Source organism: Acomys russatus, chromosome 2, assembly GCF_903995435.1.
Source record: "Acomys russatus chromosome 2, mAcoRus1.1, whole genome shotgun sequence".
In the NCBI taxonomy this organism is placed as follows: domain Eukaryota; kingdom Metazoa; phylum Chordata; class Mammalia; order Rodentia; family Muridae; genus Acomys; species Acomys russatus.
In genome coordinates, this window is record NC_067138.1 from 77,889,780 (window position 1) to 77,911,432 (window position 21,653).

The 21,653-nt window shown below is 43.0% G+C and overlaps 1 protein-coding gene across 2 annotated transcripts in view; it reads right to left on the minus strand.

Moving 5' to 3' along the window:
* Cdk5rap2 (CDK5 regulatory subunit associated protein 2) overlaps positions 1 to 21,653 on the minus strand; it is a 174,472-nt gene that overhangs the window by 78,303 nt on the left and 74,516 nt on the right. For both annotated transcript variants that reach the window (XM_051163243.1, XM_051163236.1), the window contains 5 exons: positions 19,303 to 19,473; positions 15,528 to 15,665; positions 7,646 to 7,743; positions 2,648 to 2,778; positions 1,167 to 1,276 (listed from right to left, as the gene is read on the minus strand). In XM_051163243.1, the coding sequence (XP_051019200.1) occupies positions 1,167 to 1,276; positions 2,648 to 2,778; positions 7,646 to 7,743; positions 15,528 to 15,665; positions 19,303 to 19,473 (648 nt within the window). The remainder of the gene's footprint in view (positions 1 to 1,166; positions 1,277 to 2,647; positions 2,779 to 7,645; positions 7,744 to 15,527; positions 15,666 to 19,302; positions 19,474 to 21,653) is intronic.

Sequence of the window (21,653 nt, forward strand, 5' to 3'; positions counted from 1 at the left end):
GGCTCAGCCCAGCACTCTGGTTCCAGGCCCAGGTCTTGTTAGGCCAAGTGCACAGGCAATTGAGTAGACTTACTTTGTTTCCTGTGAGCTCCAAATGCTAGTGCCTGATACTTTATCAATAGGTTCTTAGCCTTAAAAAAAAAAAAAAAAGCTACCTTGTCTTCCATGCAGATGTGTAAGACACAAAACAGAAATAAAAAACAGATCCATGGGCTGGAAAGATAACCAGTCAGTAAAGTACCTGCCATACATGCAAGAGGACAGAGCACCCACATAAACGCTAGGTGCATGGAAACACATTGTTAAGCATATTGCTATGGATAAGGAGAGGAGACAGGCAAATTCTTAGATCTAGCTATCTAGCTAGTCTAATTACTATATTTTCCAGCAAATAAGATGACCCCCAACTTTAACTTTTCCAGTTAAAATACAGAGTTTGGAATGTGCTTGCCATATCAGACTACCTCTCTTCCAATGCCCACCATGTGCAGCAGACTAGAGCTGCAAACTCTATATTTTAACTGGAAAAGTTAAAAGTTGGGGATCATCTTATATGCTGGAAAAATATGGTAAATTTCATAAGATCCAGGTTCAGTGGCAGACCCTGTTTTAAAAAATAAGGTGGAGAGTAATAAAGGAAGACACTCAATACCAATACTAATCTTTGGCACACGTACACACAGACTCACACACACATAGACACAGACTCACACACACATAGACACACACACACACACACACACACACACACACACACCCCACATGTGCACACTCAAAATAGCTATTCTTAACAATGGTCCTTTGAAACATTATGTCCCTATAACCATATCACAGATGTACAGACTAAAAACCTTACATTTAAAAAAGATGCAATGATCAGACAGGGAGCTATATTTGTTGAAACCTCTCAGTTCCTACTACATGGGCCAGGTCCAAGGACAAGAAATAAACATAACATGAAGACTACATTTAAGGGGCTCACACTCCAGACATCTAAACACAAGTAACCAAATAGTCACCAATCAGTAGTATTGGAGTGGTATCAACCAATCAACCAGGATTAATACAAAGAAGTGAATGAGCTGAGGAAAAGTGGCTTGGTCACTGGGGGGGGGGGAGGGGGGGAGCCAAGAACAAGCCCAAAAGTATACAGGTCAGGTCAATACCTTTTTCTTGAGTTCTTCTTGAGAAAAATGTTCCACTTGAAACTGATTGTGCTCTTCAAGACAAATACTTAGATACGATGTTTGATCACTATAAAATGAAAATGGTTCTTCTGCACAAAAAGTAAAATAGAAAGTGGGACAGGGGAGGGAAGAAAGACTATTAGAAATAGATCCTCCCAAGCCCCACCCCCATGCCTTCCACCTAAATCAATTACAAGGGGCTGAGGTGGGGAGCTGAAGCACACATGAGGGTTTAAAGCACGACCTTTAGAGCAAAAGTAATTGTGCCTGCTCTACAGGCTGATGTCCCAGTGTGTGGTTTCTGCTGGTCTGTAGGCTGTCACTGTAGCCACTCCTGAATTATAATTTGCCTATTAAGTGCTGGACCTGGTGACCACTCTCACTGGCACATGCAAATGATGATTTCAGTTCAAATAAGAATGGTGCTTAGGAATGCACACACAAGAATTAGATGAAACCCCAAACAGAGACTTGAAGGTACAGCAAAGTGGCTGATGTACTTTTCTGGCCACAGAGTTCTTGTAGAAAGAAAGCATACACCAAATAAGAAAACTGTCTGACAGAGTGGGGACAAACGAGTCTCCTTTACCTGTGTGTCAGGTTCTGCTTCACAGGGCACACATTACATCCTAATAGTGTGGGAAGAAGCAGAGCCAGGTGGCATTCACTGAGAGGTGTCACCACAAACAGAGTCTTGTTTAATATACATGCTCAATGCTGGTGTTCCTAGAACAGAGCACTGGACCTCCCAACAGTACATCCTATGTCAGATAATACAAATCAATGACCCCATGGCCAGCTCAGCTCCTTCATCTATACAGCACAGTTAACCCCTTCTCTGCCTAACTGGATGACTGTGAGGAGCAGAGATGAAAAGGCAAGAGCCTACAGCCCTGCATCTTATACCCAGAACAGGCTCAAGAAGTTAACCCACCACAGCAACAAGCAGTTTGCCACACATGCCAAGCACTGGGCTGGTGCTGCAGAAAGGAGCAAGACACCAAGAAGAATATAAGGTCCTAGGGAGCAGTAAAGTAGAGGACCCAGATCCACTTCAATGGGTACTTCTGTGTTATCCCATGGACCCTGGTCCTGCTCCCCTCCCTACATGAATCTAAAACAGCAATGTCTCTGAATGTCTGTATGGTCTTGCTCAGTGGAGTAAGGGCGGGAAACCTGCACCCAATTTAGACTGATTTCCAGACAAAGGAGGCTGCCAGTCTCTATCTGGAGCTAGAGAAGCAAATGAAGCATGTAGGTGGGCAGGAGGGAACCAGGCTATAGAGCCTCCACAAAATGACTAGACTATTAATGGGCCTTTCCAGTCAGGCAGATGCAGACTCAGTCACCAGAGAGACTCCTGGGGGCCATTCTACCTCCTGGTGTAAGGTTCTTTCTAGTTCAGCTAAGACCCTTCACAGGAAAGACCCAAAGGAAAAGCCACAGAAAGGAGCCTGTACCTTCCCGCCTCCGAATTTCGCTGAGCTGCTCCTGCAAGGCCGTCTGCAGATTCCGGTAGGCAAGCACATCCTGCTCCAGCTGCTTCCGCAGGGCAAGGACCTCTTTCAGCTCACCCTGCAGGTCGCTGACACTTGGTAAAACAAGACACCAGAAATGATAAGACAGACTGATTTGTCCTTTAAGATATAAAACCCAGCAAAGCTTGTGGTTTTTATGTCACTTTATAGGTTTTGTTTTGTTTTGTTTTGTTTCTGGCTACAAAAGTAAATGGGTTTATTACAGAAATAAGTAAATACAAAAGTATAAAGAAAAAAATAAAAATTGTTATGATGCCCCCTCTGATCAACACCTGGTATCTCTCCTGAATCTTTTTCCCCACAAGTATCTCTACACAGTCTAAATGCAACTGGGTGTTGAAGGCAGAACTGTGTATTCCTTGCTTAAGTACTCCCCCACATTTGTGAACATTTCTGGCAACCTATGTAATGAGTGCACAATGTTAGATCAGGTAACTGTTCTTAATTTACTTTACCTCCCTCCTTACTACTGCCAACTCTAGGCATAGGAAGGGAAAGAATCTATTTCTCCAGAATGATCTATTGCTTGAATAATGCCAAGAAGGCTCAGTGTACAAAGAAAGCCTCTTGCAGCCAGCACTCAGACTTCACAAGAGAACATTGAGATTTCTGCCAATTCAGGGCCATTAGAACTCTGTTGAAGTAACTCAACCAAACTTAAAAATGCACAGTATGAAGAGATTTTTCTGGAAGGCGGGTGTTGAGTTTCACATGTGGGTCAACCCAGTACAAGAAGCCCAGAACCCAGTGAGGACATGAAAAGGCCATGCCTTCTAGAGTTGCGTTAATTGCAATTAACTCTTCCTAAAGAAATTCTTCCAGTGACGGGCCTGTTCTATACACGGTCTAATACAGCAGTCACCAGCTAATGTGCCTACTCAACATCTGAAATGGGGCTTAATGTACCAAGGAACTGAATGCTTAATGTTATTAAATAGAAAGTAAGTGTAAGTTTAAGTAATCACATAGCTAATGTCTGTACTACAGGGCGGTGTAGATCCACAGAAAAGATTTGGACTTACATCCATGTCCAAGTGCCACATGCTCTGGAAGACTCACACTCAGCTCTCAGAGGAGCATGGAACACCAGCTGACACCTTCACCATACACACCTTACAGAGCTCTCAGCCTACTATGTAGTCTGACATGTGGGTTACTTCTGTAAGAATACCCAGCAATGCAGTAGATCAAAGTACAGGAGCATTTTTAAAGCAAATCAGAAAGTTTCCTTCTTAAACACTAGGAATATATCACTCTCTTCCACAGTCTGACATACAGTTCCCTGGCAGGGTTCATCACGGCCCTCTGACTCTCTGTAAATGTATAAATATATGGATTTTTCTAGGGAGATGGCTCATAAGCTTTTATCAGATTTTCCCAGAGTGGTTAAGAGCTGTTGCTGGGCTTATGTGTGAAACTGACTCAAGCCAACTTCCTCTCCTGCTCTGTCCAAAGAAATATACACATAAACAACATACACTGGAAGAAATAAACAATTCTGTCTACTCTCCTCTGCTTGTGTGCTGAGGATGCCATGTGAGAGAAGGGCTTATGAGAAAGCAGTACCCACTTCCATTTCAAAATCATCATACCGATCAGTTTGTGTGGCTGATGGAAACCCTTCCATAGGTGTCACAGCAGTGAGGCTTGCAGGTAGCACGCTGCTAAGACATTTAAGCAGGGAAGCAGAGGAGAAAGTTGTAGGGAAGCTGACCATGAAGCTGCGGTGGGCTACCCACTTTATCAATGCTTCCATTTTCTGACAGAGTGAAAAGTGCACAACTGATGTTGCAGGTCTACCACTTAGGTTTTCCCAACTCCAGAGTCTCTGTAATTTGTGAAGGGCCAGCAGAACAAAAGTGGTTTTGCTCAGGGAGAAACAAGGACTGCTCATTCTTCTTGGAACAGGGTGGCAGAAGGGAATGGCCAGGAGCAGAAATACAAAGTTCAAAAGAGGCCAGCGCCACTAACAAGCTCTACAGCCCTAGGCCAGTCCACTACACAGTCTCAGCTATAAAATGAGATAAATACTTTTCTCCCTTGAGTTGGTTCTGGAACTTAAGTGAGATATTACATGAGAAAGTTCGGTATGCACTCAGCAAACATCATTTCCACCTTCTTCATCTGATGAGCCAAAAATCTGGGTCCTTGAGAATTACAATGGGAATTCTCTTCTAGAGAGGACTGTGCACCAATAAAAGACACTTGGCACTATCTGGAGATATATGTGCTTGCCACAACTATACTGGGATGGGGCAGTGTGACACCAGCTTGCAGGCAGAACAAGGAATATTACTAATATCCTACAGTACACAGGGTAGTCCCTGTGATCTATAAAGATCTAGCCCCAAATAGCCCCACACTGCTGAGGCAGAGTAAGAACTGAACTCACCGTCTGGTTCAGGGTGCATCAACAAGGGCCTCACTACAGAAGCCTAGATGGTCTAAGCTCTGATCATTCTTCACAATAACATGGAACTAAACAGCTTCTGAGTAGCCAAGTTAAAGGGACCAGGCTCGTGGTGGCTATCCCTTCCTTTCTCACTTTAAGCACAAGTGTGTTCTTAAATGTCACCACCTTTACTACTATTCCAGAGTGAGCAGTGGGAAGACTGCAAAGAGGAACTCAGCTGGCTATCACCCACAATATTGTCCTTGATTTGTACCAAGGTCTGAGGATCTAAAACCCCATAGTTATGTATATGCATGCTGGGACAGAAAGGCTAAGCTTTTGATGTTGTTATTACTAATTGGTGTTGCTGTTTACTAAGAGCTTCTTGCCTGCCAGGCAGCATCAAAATTTAGATAGTATCAGGCCTCCTGTTTCAGTTACTTTTCCATTGTTGTGTTAAGATGCTATGACTAAGATAGCATATGGGAGATAGAGTTTATTGTGGCTTACAATTTCAGAGAATGGGAGTCCATAATCATCACAGCAGGGAGCAAGGCAGCAGGCAAGAAGATATGGCGCTGGGGCAGTGCTCAGAGCTAACATCTTGATGCACAAATACAAGTCACAGAGCTGAGAATGGTATGGGCTTTTGAAACCTCAAAACCCACACGCAGTGATGTACCTTCTAAGACTTCTCAAAAAGTTCCAGCAACAGGGACAAAGTATTCAAATATGCAAACCTATCAGTCAAACCATTACATCTTACCTAACGTTATCAAGGCTGGCAGACAGGAGGTAGATAGAGTAGGCAGATAAATAGGTTTGGAAACAGATAAACTGGGATATGGTTAGGATAAAAGATGGGTGTGATAGAAAGGAGGAGGGTAAGGAAGAAGGGAGCGAGGAAGGGAGGTAAGGAGGAAAGCATAAAGATGAGGCAGGGATTAGGTAAGGAGGGAGGGAGGTCAGTCCATCTGCAGATTACAAGCACACATACTGAGACTCGGGGTGAGAGATCGAATCCACAAGCTCAGGCCTGCTAAGTGTTGGAGCTGAAATGTGGACCCAGGTCTGAGGAGCAGCCCTGGCCCTCTCTAGTCTCGTCCATGTTTTTATTCATTAAGAAAAAGCTTATGAAACCAGGAGCCATACAAAAGCAGAGAGTGCTCAAGAGTAACAACATTCTACTTAAAGCCTCTCTGAGGCTACAGTCTCTCCAGAGACGCTATACAGCGAAAGCAAAATTTGTTCTTTCCCCCTTGAGCTTCCCTGCCTGACTCCATGCCCTCCCCACAGTGAAGTGGCCAGGCTTGCTGAGACATGTCAACACCTAGTTTCATCAGCATGGTTTCTGCCTTATCTGAACTCATTTCAGATCTGAAATCCAGAAATTATGCCATAACCTGGAAGATTAGTTCTAGACAAGTAGTATTCCTAAACAGAGCTTCCTCCCAGCACCTGCTCTGCCAGGCCTGGGGAACTGGTCCCTGCAGAGAATTCTGCCCTGAGAGAAGGAAAGGGGGCACAGAGAGACAACTGACTTGGGGACCTGATGGGTTTCCTGACAAGTAACACTTGGGCTAATTCTAAAGGAATGCTATGAGACAGATCAGGGAAATACCGGGCCATTGGGGCAGGAAGCAGCAGGTGATGGCAGAGGCAGGTGCACACATCCCAGGGACATTGAAGAGCCCAGTGTAGCAAGAGCAAAGAGGATAGGTGAAGGAAAAGGGAGAATCATACTTTTAACAATGGAACTTTTGGGATATGTCCAAAAAAGGCAAACTTAAGTAAAGGGTCCCTCTCCCACCTCTCCACACTGCAGACCAACAAGTAGGAAGGTGTAGCCAATCTTCTTCCATCACACTCACCATGCACTTCTGTTTCTCCACTAGCCTGAAATGAACACTAGATACCATTGACTTTCAATTATACCTACCCTGAGTATAGACAGAACATTTACAGATGGCCAAACAGAGGTCAGAACAGGCCACTTGCATGGGGACAGAGAACTAGAGCTACAGGCAGGACAACAGCAAGACCACTGGCCACAGCTGGCTCTTCTCACCACCTTCAATGACACCAAATCATTTCAGCAATTCTACAGACATGAGTCATGCCAAGACATGGGTATGTGGCCCGGTCCCAAGGTTCTGCCAACATCTGTATGACTCTGGACAAATCACCCAATCTTTCTTGGTTTCGATGGGTCATGTACAATCAGGATGATATTACTGTATTCCTCGTGGAACAGCTGGGAGGAACATATGGGAGAAGACACATGGAACAACTTCCTAGATACAAACGAAGAACTGAAACTCTGAACAAATATTCTGTTATAATGCTCATTCTGTTCCTCTAATTAGGCAATTCTTGATGGAAAAATAGGTATTTGTCCATTCAAGGAATGGCTTGCCTGCTAACTACTCTGAAGGCTTGATATGTCTGGTGGGGCTTTTCTTGCTCAGAAACCAGTAGTACTAGCCAGGAAGTATATGTGGCTGTGGTGCTTAAAGAGAAACACTTACTTGTCTTTGTCCTGCAGGGTCTTTGCCAGATGGGCATAGATGCTCTGCTCGGACTTTAAGTCCCCAGTCAGCCCTTCATAGTCTGATTGTTGCTCTTCCTGGAAATGAAAATGGGCATCTGACATTAGGGGCAGAAGCCAAGGAAAGAAGCCATTATGCAAACACATGTGGCTAGCTCTGCATCTTTAAAACCACAGACTGCAGGCTTTGAGCCAGACCAGGTCTCCAGGCCACAGTCACACAGAGCCACCTGCAGGAGGACAGGGGAATGACAGTCTTTGCACAGTGCCCAAAAGCCAATCCAGGGTGTTGCTATTGGGAGGTGGTAAAAGCTTTGGGACTCAGTGCCTGGTGGGAGGTCCTCGGGTCCATGAGGGTGCAGCCTTCCTTAAGTGGAATTATAGGACCTAACCCCTTCTCACTCTTTTGCTTCTTAGGCTCGAAGTGAGCAGATCTTCCCCCAAGCGTTTTCTTCTCATTGCCTCCCCAAAACACCTGACCAACCCAGTCCTCGACTGCAACCTCCAAAACTATAAGTTAAACATCCCTTTTCCCTTTGTAAGTTAATTATCTTGCGTGTTTCATTACAGTGGCATAAAGCTAACTAATACTCAACGCAAAGTAGAGAGCCAAGCTCCCAACACCCAAAAGCTGTTTGGGAAATAGCCTCAAAGCCACCTGACTCACCCACCACTCCCTCAGAGCTACTGCCTCTGATTTCACAACACTCTAAGCAATGTCTTGCCATACCTGCTGCTGCTCCACAGAAAAACTCACATACCAAAACCTAGCAGGCTCTGAAACAAAGGACCTATAGGACAGAGAGTGGAAGACATCAAGTGGCATCTGAGAGGTGTCCAGAATAGTGACAGCAGGTGGGGCTGGACCACAGTTACAGATATGGGAAAGAAGACTGCCTACCCCATGAGGCTTAGCCCCTTTGTTAGGAAGTGGGGTACATTTTGTGATTGGCACTCACAAATGTGAATTAACCTTCAAGTTCAAATTGTGGTGCGGCCAGTTAGCAGTTTAGAGATTTGGAAAGGTTCCTTATGAATAGCTTGGGCATCCTTACCTAAAACAATTAACAATGACTATCACCCCATGGAAACAGAGCAAACTAAGATCAGTTATGCTACGGAACCAGAGAGAGCCGGTAAAACAGCTAACTCCAGTATTGAACAGAAGAAATCAAAGACAAGAAAATGTGTCCCCAGCATTTTGCTGTACCAAAAAAATTAATAAATAAAAAATAAAAATAAAAATATATGCTTTAAAATTGGAGCAGTGATTGCCAGGGCCTCTGTAAGGAAAGAGAGTTAGAGGCCATCAAACAGAGTTTCAGTATAAATTAAGTCCCAGAGACGTAGTACACAGCACGATGAACAAGGTAAAAACACTGAGTCCCACATACTTGACATCTGCTAAAAAGGTAGATCTTAAACATGCTATTCAAAAAAAGAAAAAAAGAATGAAGAAAAAAAGGAAAAAAGGTAATACTGCAAGGTGATGATTATCTTGATTAAGGTAATTATTCCACAATGGCTATCAAAACAAAAAACTGTATACCTTAAGGGTGTGTGTGTGTGTGTGTGTGTGTGTGTGTGTGTGTGTGTGTGTCTACGTGTGTGTCTGTGTGTATGTGTGCATGTGTGTATGGTACTAGTACTAAAGACTGAATGCAAGGAGTGTATATACTACACAAGCATTCCATGTGGCACTGAACTATATCCCCAACCACCAAAATTTGACCTTTGCCAATTATAATCCAACAAAGCTAATAAATAAATAAATGAATAAATAAATACCAAAATAATGATGAGAAGTTACAAAGTTACACGGTTACAGAGGTCATTTTCTAAAAACTCTTGCTAGCCAAACATAAGACAGTTTAACCATCAAAATAATTATATTAGGCTAGGAATTTACAAAGCCCAAAACTGATACAAACAAATACATGAGAAGAGGCTTTTCTTTATAGTAAAATGGTAATTAATACATGCGGGAAGGATGATAGGATTAGAAAACATAACCATTTGGCAACCATCATGGTAATAAACAACTCAGCCAACGACATAAAAGGGATGCTAAAACGAGAGGATGAGCCTTTGAAGATCAGACTATTTTCAGACTCCAAACACTGCCCCCAAACTCTTCCTTACTGCATAGTAAAAAGGGCAACTGGGTAGTCAAGAGCCCTGAAGATAAAGTCTTTGTGAATTTATCAAAGCCAGCACAGCTCATCTAAACACATGGACTGTGTAGCAAAATGCAGAAGAGAGTGTGAACACAGCATCCTAAAAAAGATGCTCCAACTAAGTCAAAGCACCAAGTATACAGCAAACAGTCCCATGGGAAGAAAACACAACTGCTGTCTCCGCACACCTCAAAGGACCAAGGCGGGAAAGAAGTAAGAGATTAAGGAATCAAGACTGCAAATCTCAAGATGGGATCCCAAATCAGACCTGCAAAGCGTTCCTGAGACAGCTGATGAGCTGTGAATAAGAATCAGAAGGCAGCGAGTAGTCTACGCTCTTTCTGTGGTAGCTACAGGACTGCCTGGATTCAGCTGAGGTGACAAGGCTTCGTGTAGGTAACTTTAGATCTCTCAGAAAAGGTAAACCCTTTTATCTTATCACCGTTTATGAATTTTAAATTATCTCAAAAATAATAAATGTTAAAATAACTGAGGTAATGTGTACGGCCTACCTGCAGTGTGCAACCAGAACTAGGTACTGTCCAAATGCTGAGGAGAATATTCGGTTCCTGGAAAAGTGAAGGCTGCTGCTCACAGACATTCTTCTCAACCTCACTACCATAGAGGAGACATATGCAAATGTGACCAGAAAACACAGCTTCACCTCTGTTCATCAACCTCTAACTGAAACCACTGTCCTCTTCTACTATAGTTGCCACAAGCCATGTGAGCATGTGGGCTAGCTCCAGGACAGCCAGCTAAAATGCTTATTTTGTAAGTGTCAAAAATATTTCAGAGCAGTTAGTCTTCTTACTACTTCAAAGCTACTGTGGGCATTATACTCACCATTAAATTTTGTTATTTAAAAACATTAATTAAAAATACCACTTCTATAGCAAAATGTTTATACTCTGATAACTGAATTTCAAAATGCTGGTTCGTTTCATAAACCAATGATATATAAATTCTGTGCATTTAAACATTTTTTTTTTCTAGAGCATGGGTCTTTGGCTTCAGCTGTATTGCCAAAGGAATTCAGTGGGCAAAAGGCTAAGCACCCCGACCGAGGACAACAGTGCTATCCTTCCAGCCCTGGCAGATCATTAGCCTTAGGTTGTGTGTGTGTTCAGGGTTGGAACAATAAGCTACTCAGGCAGGTATCCAGAACTTCTGTAAATCATGTCACAGGCCACTGCCCAGGTACTCCTAAATGCTTCTGCATATAACAGCGTCCCAGGAGGTTCTCCCAGCTCTTGACTGCACATAAGTACCTGAGAGGACATCAAGACAAAGAAAGTCTTTGGTGTCTTCATTGTATCCTGTCTCCCTGTACTCTATTTCTGTCTATCCCATTAGTAGCTATGCTGACTTTATAAAGGCTTGGTATGCTAAATGTTCTCCCAGCAGTCTCTCACTGAATCTGAATACAGCCCCATTGTAGAGGTGATACCCTTCCCCCAATTCTAGACATGAAGGCACAGGGAGGGTGACTATGCCCAACATCAGGATTATGAGTATGGCCTGGGCTCCAGTATCTGCTGTTCAGCACATCCATACCCATCTCAAGAGGTTAAGAAAGTAAATTAATTAATTGTTGTGCGGTGTATGGTATAAGTAGACACTTGGCGTCAGCCCTAAGTATCATCTCAATGCTCACCAGCTGTGCTAGGTACTGCTAGAAACCCACTACAGTCATAACATATGGGACACTGTATCAATCCTCCCACAGTTCAGTTCTAACTTGAGTCCACTAAACTAATAATCAGCAAAGTCAGGATATGCACTTGTATGCAATGTCAATGTTAACCAAGAAGACCTAGGAAATAGAGCAAAAAATATAAAATCCTAGTGGAGAGAGCATCTCAGTCGGCCAGTATCTGAGCCCCAGGAAAGGGCACTGCCACGTTAAGGCCCCAATGCCCAACCCAGCTCCCCTCTCCTCTTCTTCCAGGCAGCCACACCAGCTCTTCACCAGTGTTTTCAGACCACCGCACTCCTTAGCTTTTGTCTTCATTCCTTTTTCCTACCTTCCATCCCCACGGATCTCAGAAATCCCTCCCCAAGTCTTGAAGAGCATCAGAGACCTCAGAGGTGGAGAGACATTGCTTGCCACTCTCCAGTGCACCCCGTAGGATCTTCTTCAGGCCACTTTCATAGGAAGCCCTCTCTAGCCAGGAAAGATGCCCTCCTCTGATCCTGAAGCATCCATCCACTTTACCCAGAGCTTTTGTGCCAACCACCTGTTCAGTCTGAGCAATGCATAAAGCAGTTATCCTAAACCAGGCCTGGTGTCTGGCACAAATCAAAACCTGCCATAAATACTCGCTGAACTGATGATTAAATAGGTAAGAGAAGAACACAGGGACTGATATGAATCTTAAGAGCAGAGATTCCTGTGGATATTTTGCATAATGGAAGTCAGAGTGAGTCAACGTCTTCCTAGAAGCAAATTGCTCACCCATGTTAAATAAATGAACTCTTCGGAGCCATTTGCGTCCCATTTCATCAATCACCTATTCCCCTGCGCTGACTCATGCCCCATTAGAATGAAGTCATTTGGCTCCCTCAGCAGAGCTGACAGCCAGTAGATTTCCTTGGCACAGAGGAGAGCTCTGCTGCCTGGAGATGGCGAGCAGGTGCCATCAACCCTCTCCACCAGCATCTCCAAACAAGGAACAGCTCAACAAAAGGTCTCGCAGCACAGGGACTTGGCACACATCTCCATGTGTGGCTCTACAGTGCATCTTCCACAGCCCTAGGAGTGATCACCCTGCCTATCACTATTCTGTCTAGTCAGAATGTCCCTGAAGCAACAGGAGTCCATAGGCAGACACAGCTCCTCTGTAAGCAAGGCCCTCGGCCATGTTAAACCAGCACGATTCTCTCTTGGGAATTCTAAGCTTTAGACAGAAACATCACACATTCATTTCGGAGTGGATGGGTCTAAACTAAGTCAAAGACAGACTTTTGTGCCATGACTTTGTCCTCATAGTCCATGGCACTCCCTCGGTTTTCCCAGAGCCCCACTCCCCGCAACCGTACCTATGAGAACCTCCAGTTTCTTCCCAATCAAAGTCGCTCCTCATGGTTGCTGAGCTCAAACTACTCTACACTGGCTTCTGGAGCATCCAACCCAGAGGAAACTTACTAGTGTGTCCCCATTATTGCTAATCTTCCTGGGACAGATTAGAATCTGCCTTGAAGACTAGGAAGGCACACATTTCTAAGAGATCCGGTGACTTGCCAAAGGACGGACGTTAAGTAGCATGACTGACATCCTGTACCCAACAAGGGCAGGGGCACAGTCTGCTCTGCCACTGGTTCCTGGATGACTTGAAGGAAACATGTGTACAGTGCAGACCACAATCTGAAGAGACAGCTGAGCTGTAAAAAGAAGGCTTAATGCATCACTTTCTGCTAATCAGGGCAATTTGGTGACCTGATAGATGGATGGGGCCTATTTTAGCGGCTGTGTCACAACCCTGCAACAAAGACATTTATTTTAATACTCACAAAATGCAGCCGCATGTCCCAACCACGTCAACAACAGAGCAAGAAATCATGGCTGTGGCAAGTCACATATATCCAGGGAGTTTTAAGCATTCTCCTTCAGTTCCCTGATCACCTAAGCATTCTCAGTATCACACAATGCTTAGCAGGAACAGAAACACCACCATAGCCTTGAGCTCTTTGTAAAAATGGGCAGAGGATAAATCCTAAATCAACACAATATGGCCAAGGGCATAGCAGAAGAAATCCACATTTTCTACACAGAAAGAACAACTATTTGAAAAGCAAACCTTTCTTAAGGGAATAGAGCAAAGACAGTAAGGCTGCAACAGCCAATTCTTAAATTGACACCCAGAAATGTACATTTCTGATGTGCAGTTTACAATTCTTTATCTGCAATTTGCAATTAGTCCTGAACAACAGAATGAAAACCTTTGCCAAATTCTTTAGCATTCTGCACAGTAATTTAAAACTTGCCAAGATGTAGATACTGCCAAGTGTCCATGCAATGTCTTGGTACCAATGGTTGTATGAGGGACAGACATCACTCAGCACAAAATAATAAAAATAAATATTAAAATGTTCAATCAGCCTCATAAGATTATAAACATTCTGTTCAATGAACTATAAGGACTAAAATGTTATTCTGGAAGCAAGTTTAAGAACTATATCATGTAAATCAGTGAAGATGTATGCCTTGAAACTACTTATTTTAGTTAGGATTCCTATTGTTGCAATGAAACACCATGACTAAAAGCAAGTTGGGGAAGAAAGGGTTTATTTGGCTTACACTTCCACTTGGCTTACATTTGTAGTTCATCAATGAAGAAAGCAAGGACAGGAATTTAAACAAGGCAGGAACCTGGAGACAGAAGGTGATGCAGAGGCCATAGAGGGGTGCTGCTTACTGGCTTGCTAAGCCTGCTTTCTTATAGAACCCAGGACCAAGGACCCAGGGATAGCAGCATCCAAAATGAGATGGTTCCACCCCTATCAATCACTAATTAAGAAAATATCCTACAGCTTCACTGTTCATCCAGTCATGCCCAGGACTGGGCCTGTCACTGCAACGCCATAAAGATACTGGCTGCGGAAAACACTTCTGTGCCTAGTAGAAAACAGATCCCAGCCCACATCCACTCCAATTACACAGCCACTCTGGCTCCTCCCTATGGGCCTTTGACTGTCCACTCCACAACTAGATAGCTGCAGGGTGCTATGGCACAAGCGCATAAGGGCAGCCTCCAGCTTTACACCAGCCTAAGGACTACATCTGTCCTGATGCCTGATGCCCATGCTGTCCAGTTTGCTCACAAGTGACTTTCACAAGTCACAATCAGCCATTCATCAAACAACTAACTTGCCTAGTTTTTAAAAGGCTTAAAGAGCTTGATCTACAGTTAACACCTGTTCTTTTGTACATCAGGCTGCCGCATGACATCATTCATATAATCATTTAATGCACATTTCCAGAGCCAAGTATAGGGACTAGCACTGGATTTAGAGATAAGCACCAGTTCCCACCCCTGAAGTGTCTGCCAGTGGCGCTCCACATGGCACAGGAGAGGAGAAGCAGAAGGATGGTGCCAACAGCAAGGACCAGAGGAAGAACATGCTACAAAGGAGGGACCAGTACAGTGCTGTGGGATCAGGGAAGGTTATTCTAGACAGGTGTTTGCAGGGACTCTCAGGGGTTAAAAGATTAACAAAATTCCAAAATTCCATGCAGGCAGGTGGGCAGACATAAGCAAAGACACACAGAGACTCCAACAGTCCTTTCAGACATCAGCAAGCTCTATAATGTATTTAGAGCAATGGAGACTAGACCAACAATGTGGGGCCTGATGAGGAAGTGCCAGCACGTTAGCAGGACAGCTTCCTTACTGCTTAAAATCCAGTATTTCTCAAGAGATGACCCTTGATAGAGCAGATGCCAGGCTCCTCTCCCAGCAAGGTGGATTTTCTCAGTTGCGTGTGCACAGCAAACAGGAATGTCCAGACAGAGGTTATGAATTTGCAGAGTCTCTAGACAAACCCTCCCCCTGCCACCTGCTGTAAGCTCAGTTATCACCAAAAAGGCACTGGAGAGCCTTTCGATCAAAAGACTTATCAAGTAAGTTTCAGAAAAGACCATGAATACATTCACATGTGAACACCAATTTCAGTCATGCTTGCCTTGGAGAAGATGAGTTTGCTGCCTGGTGACTGCTGAGAACACTTTTCTGTTATTAAGCCATCGCTCCCAAACTTGAGCTCTGCAGTCATTAAATAACAGTTCTGCTGTATTGCTTCCAAATCTTTTTCATTGGATTTCTAAGGAAATGAAACAAATCATAAGAAAATTCTCATCAAGAAAAGAATATTAAGAGATTTTTCTTAAACACTTTTAGGGGAGATACCTTACTTTGTCACAAAGTCCTATATCTCCTAAATAATTCCATCATCCCAAAATATTAGGCAACTTCACAGCTGTGATGCAATTTCATCTGCATATTATGACCGGGTGAGAGCAAGCAGAATGCCAGCAAGATGGCCAAGAACTATGGCTGTCCATGAACTGCACTTACTCACCACAGTGACGGTCCTTCGGTGAACTGGTTCCATGCCTAAGTCTCCCTTGCTTATGGAATGACGCCTGGGTCCATTTCCTACCCAGTCAACATGACGGGTGAGTAAAGTGCTTACATATTTAAGTCCAATAAAGTCTCAGACTCCCTTGAAACTACAAACTTGATCCATTCACATGCACAAGAGAGAAAAGGCCAAGATTGTAAACAGCATTAAGGTGTGCTCATACACGATGCTCCCTCCATGACACCTAATGCTTCTCATGACCACTCAGCAGCCTGGGTCCAATAAACAACAGTACTAAAGACTGCATCTCTGGTACCTGGTCCAGCTCAAGTGCAGAACCTATTTCCAATCTGGTGAATCCTAAACCATGGTTTTCTCCACTCTTTGTGAGAGGGCAAGGGATAACATCTGCATCCACCTCCTGAGCATGGTACAGAATTAATTTAGTATGCCAATCATTTAGAAGGAATTTGGTATCCACAAAAAAACCAGGCAATTCTCTGTAAGACCTCATTGAACTATAGTAGGCCAACACTGCCTCTTTTGAATTGCAGTCACACAACTGCACCTTCATATGTTGTGACCAAGCAAACAATACTGTAAGACTTAACAACAGTAGCCCATTCTAGTCCCAGTTTTCACCTCAAAGCCTGAGTCCCAGGCAAAACCAACTTGCAATTCCTTAGGTGCTACTTCTTTTCTGACTTCAGGAGTCAAAATGGCATTCTCCTTGTGCTTCTTGACTTCTTATGTTTCAATTTTACCAACTGACTGCAATCAGGCAAGGGTAGAGCCTTAGCTTTTGCATCAGTCATCTGCACCTCAAGACCTTTCCTAGCAATTATGTCATAACTAGTTGAAATGATATTTGCTTTATATTATAGCCACACAAATAGTGCCAAGCAATGCAGCATTCATGATTCCACTACCATTCACATTCAGGAATTCTTATTTGCCAATTTAGTTCATAAAATTATTATAAACTGTAAATTTTCTCCAGATTCTCAGAAAAAAAAATTAAAAGTCCCTTCCAATAATCAAATGCATCAGTAATTGGTCATTTCTGTTGTGGCTTCCTAGAGGAGGCCAAGATGACACCCTCCCACAAGGGCCCACACTTGGTCCTCCACTTAGCAGTTCAGCCGTCACTCTAGAATTCCCTTCAGCATAGCTAGGGGACCTCTATTTTCTACATCCTTCATCTCTCCTGGCTTATTCCTTTGTTTATAGGGCTTATCTGCCAAGAGCCTTCTGCAGAGTGCATGGAAGACAGACAGTTTAAGACACCTCACATCTGAAAAGACTTTGCCCTGCTCTCATACTGGCTGACAGACTAGCTAAGGACAGAACGCTAGGCTGGCAATCTTTTCTTCAAAGACTGAAGGCATCAGCCCAATCTCCTTAGTGTCTAAAGCAGCTGCTGGGAATCCTGATGTCATCCTGAGGCCCTGTTCTTCATACATGGTCTATGCTGCCCCTCCTCCCCGGAGCCTTTCAGATTCTTTATCACCAAATTCTAAAATATCAAAATGTCTTCCTTCATCCCTTGTGCAGAGACAACTGTCTTTCCATTATAGGATACAACTTCCAGATACCTGAACTGATTCATCTTCTTCGTGTCCTGGAGCTCCTGTTAGTCATATTTTAGACCCCTTGAGCCATGTCTCTAATTTTATCTTTACCTTTCCCCTATCTTTTTGTTTAATTCTGTTTTCTGGAAGACTTACACAAATTTTATCTTCAACTTTCTGACTTTTCCACTGTAAATATTTTAAGTCAGCAATTATACATTGAATTTCCAACAGGCCATTCTTCTTTTCTAGACGTCATTATTTTTATGTGAAGGTCAGAGAACAACTATGTGGAATCAGATCTCTCCTTCCATCTCTATGTGGGTTCTCATGATCACACTCAGGCCATCAGGCTTATGCCACAAGCACTTATACCCACTGAACGTGCCATGGGTCCTGGGCTTAGTTCTTATGTTTTGATGTCAAATCTATATAGTTTTAAAAAGCCATATAATGTTTATTGCTGCCATTTCAACTACACACTCTTTTTTAAAACATCTTACTCTATAGCCCAGGTTGGCTTGGCACTGTCTGTGCATCCTAGACTAGCCTTACACTAATGATCTTACTGTCTCAGCCTTCCAAGTGCCAGGATCACAGGCATGAGCCACTGAGCCCGATTCCTATGTACTTTCTTTAAGGCTTTGGCTTGCCTCTTCAACACTTTTCTCCCTTTGATGAGCTTAGGCCATTCACCTTGTACCCACTAGAAGTGCTCAGGAACTCTGTGAATGTGGAAATAGACACATCAAAAGTCACCTTTCTGGGAGATGGACAGGTGAAAACCAGCTGTTTGTGTGAAGGACTTCCTCTATAAGCATCTTTCATTGTCTTGCCCTCCGGGAGGAATCTCCTGGTTGGGGTCTGCACACTTCATTCAATTCATTCCCTCCATTGCCTTTTCTGCTTTGAGCTACTTCCAACGACCCCCACGCCAGCACTTTTCTGCTTTACATTCCCCAGAAATCTCTTGCTGGAGAAGAGAGGGTTGCCTACACCTGCCTAGAATCCCAGCTAAGTCTCCTGGTTTTAAAAGGTATTGACCACATCGTACGTCTGCTGAGCCTTTCTTGGGATGTAGCTTGTGTCAGCTCGATTCTTACTGGCTTTTCTTTACTATGTGTCACAGTAACAAAACTGAACCCTGTGCAGATTCCACTGATACCCACATAACATCCAAACTTTTGTTAACTCACAGCTGCTGTTGTACAGTGCTCTTAAGTAAACCTATGAGCTTATACTTTCCTGTTCCTGCACTATTGCTTTAATGACATTTCAGTAGAATGAAGCATCATTAACTACCTGGATTTAACCCACCACAGTTACCTGGGTTAGATCTCAGAAGCTGACTACGTGTCCAATAAGAAGTGAATTTCAAGACTAAACAGGAGAGGAAATGGGCAAAGGAGTGAAGTGGCACTGCCCAAGTACTTGCCCCGAGTGGGCGGGGCACAGAAGAAAATCTACCAGGGCTCTACCATTTATCATGTGACCAGTTGAGCACTTCCCTTCTCTGACCTAGCTTCCCCTCCTATCTGCTGTGGCTCACAGTTCTAAAATGCCACAAGCATAGCCATGAAGTCTGTATCAGCAAAAGGGATGGAACACACCTCGAATCCCAGTACTCCAAAAGTGGAGGCAGCAAAGTCAGAAGTTAAAGTGATCTCAGCTGCACAGTGAGTTTGAGACCAGCCAGGGCTACATGAGACTCATGTCAAAGAAAAGGGTCTTGCCTGAGTTCAGAATAAACTACTAAACTGGAAGAAGATTTACATATGAAAGGAAAAGAAGGAGTGGTATGGTACCTGAAGCATCAGGTCCTCTTGACTGGCACTTTCTGTTAGATGTCGGACAGCCTGTTCTGGGACATGGAACATTCTATTACTTTCACCTGGAAGATACTTGTAATGGTTCTCCATCCCCTTGTCTCTCTCATTCATTTCATTGCGTAGCTGCTCAACTTCGTTTCTAAGATCCTAGCATAAGAAAAATAAAAATGGGATTTACCTGAGGAGTTGTTCAAGGTGACAATCTCTTACTGACTTTGCTGCCCAAGTTATGAAGAGAACAAGCTGACCAATGTATTTAACAAATGCGTGCTTCTTTCTCATTTAGAGTTTTACAAAAACCAATTTCCAGAACATCATAAATTTAGAAAAGCCTTTATACACATGGTATTATTCATAATAGCAAAAAACCAGACAACCAAATAGCCTGAAACAGGGGGAAAATAAGAGTAAATTACAAAAAATACAATATTTTTAAAACATAATTATGAGTAAAAACAAACCAGGATAATCAGGCTATGTGTAGAATGCAATGCTGGTTGTTTCGTGCACGTTCATCCATAAGGGGGCACCCTAAGCGACACATCCAAACAGTAAGAGAATGCCCAAAGGGACAACATGGGCTTCCAGAGGCTTTTCCTTTTTCCCTTGGAATTTCTAAAAATTTTTTCACTTTTTCCCCCTGAGATTCTATAGCACCAGTAATCAGAAAAGGTCATAGAGAACTCAAAATAACACACAGACTCTCTTGGTAGGAAGTTTTTTAAAAGACAGTATGAAAAAACAAAATACAGCAATATTGCTTACAACAGGTGCTAGTGAGGTTGGTTTTATGAAGTTGATTGAAAAATAAATGACTGTAAATAACACAGACCAATAGGAATAAGCTGTGCAGTCTCAGCATGGGAAGAGGAACAGGGTCTCTCTGAAGACAACCCAAGTAATCTCCAGGATGTATTAATGTAGTAGTGGAAAAGGGAGAGAGGAGAACATACTGCCACATATTTCACCTAACACAAGCTAAATGGCTGCCATAAGATACAGAAGAAAGATGGAGAGAAGAAGCAGGGGAAAAAAGACAAATATTCACACAATTATCTGTTTTAAAAATTCCCTTAAAAGTGCAAACAGTGCAAGCAAAGCAACAATGAGTCTGACTTTGCATGGCATTGAGAGTTGAGTAAACAGAAAAACTGGTTCATCAACCTGAAGGCAGAGAAATGAGCACACAACTACTGAGGTTATCTCTCTGTGGGCAAAGGAAAGACAAAACCTGTTAAACTGTTTTAGGTAACTGTCTCATGAATAATATTAATAGTGAAATTCTGAAAGACATGTACATATATGTTTATTGAATGAGTAGTATTAATTTCATTAGATCCAGAACTTTCAACAAAACAGCAAAGAATTCAACAGAAACAATGTTGGATTCACTGTAAATCTGAATCTGAGCTATCCACATGCATACACACTTTGCAGTTTCCTTCCTTCCATTGAGAAGGGCCAACTTCAATATCATGCTTACATCCACACTGTGTTCTCAACCATTTTCAGCCAAAAGAACATGCTTTTCAAGTGTAATGCCCAAAATAGCATCACCTGCATCCTGACAATTAATGTTGTCAGACCTCCAGAGAGTTATACTCAGCACTTTATATTTTAACAGGTTCTCCAGGGAGCTGTGGTGCACATGGAAGTTTGCCTCAAAAGAATAGATGAAGTCTGGAGAGATGGCTCAGTGGTTAAGAGCACGGTCTGATCTTCCAGAGGTCCTAAGTTCAATTCCCAACAACCACATGGTAGCTAATAACCATCTGTAATGTGATCTAGTGCCCTCTTATGGCATGAAGGTGTACATGCAAACACAGCACTTATTTACATAAAACAAATAAATAAAATCTTAAAAAAAGAATGGATGGATGAATGACAAACTGCAGGCAAGAGCATAATACAGGTCAAGGCCTACAGTAAGCACATCCAAGGGAACCAATCAGAATAAGCTTCTTTTCACTATTAAGAGGAGAAAATAGAATTTTCATAAGGATGAGCAAGTAATTAAAATATATCAAAAATCCATAATCAATGCTGGAAATACAGCTTAGTGGAAGAATCTTAGTATGCACAAAGCCCCAGGTTCAATTACCAACACACATGCATACATGCATACAGGCAGGCATGTACATGTGCAGTGGGGGTGAGGAAATCCATGAATTCATAATACCACTTTAAAAAAAAAAAAAAAAAAACACTTTTAGTTGCTCTAGCAAAACAAATGCTCCTCAAAGATGTTCCAATCCCTAAATGGCAAAAAGGAAGAAAAGTTGACAGGTGAAATTCTGGCTGTTTATTAGCTGACTTTAAAGGTCATA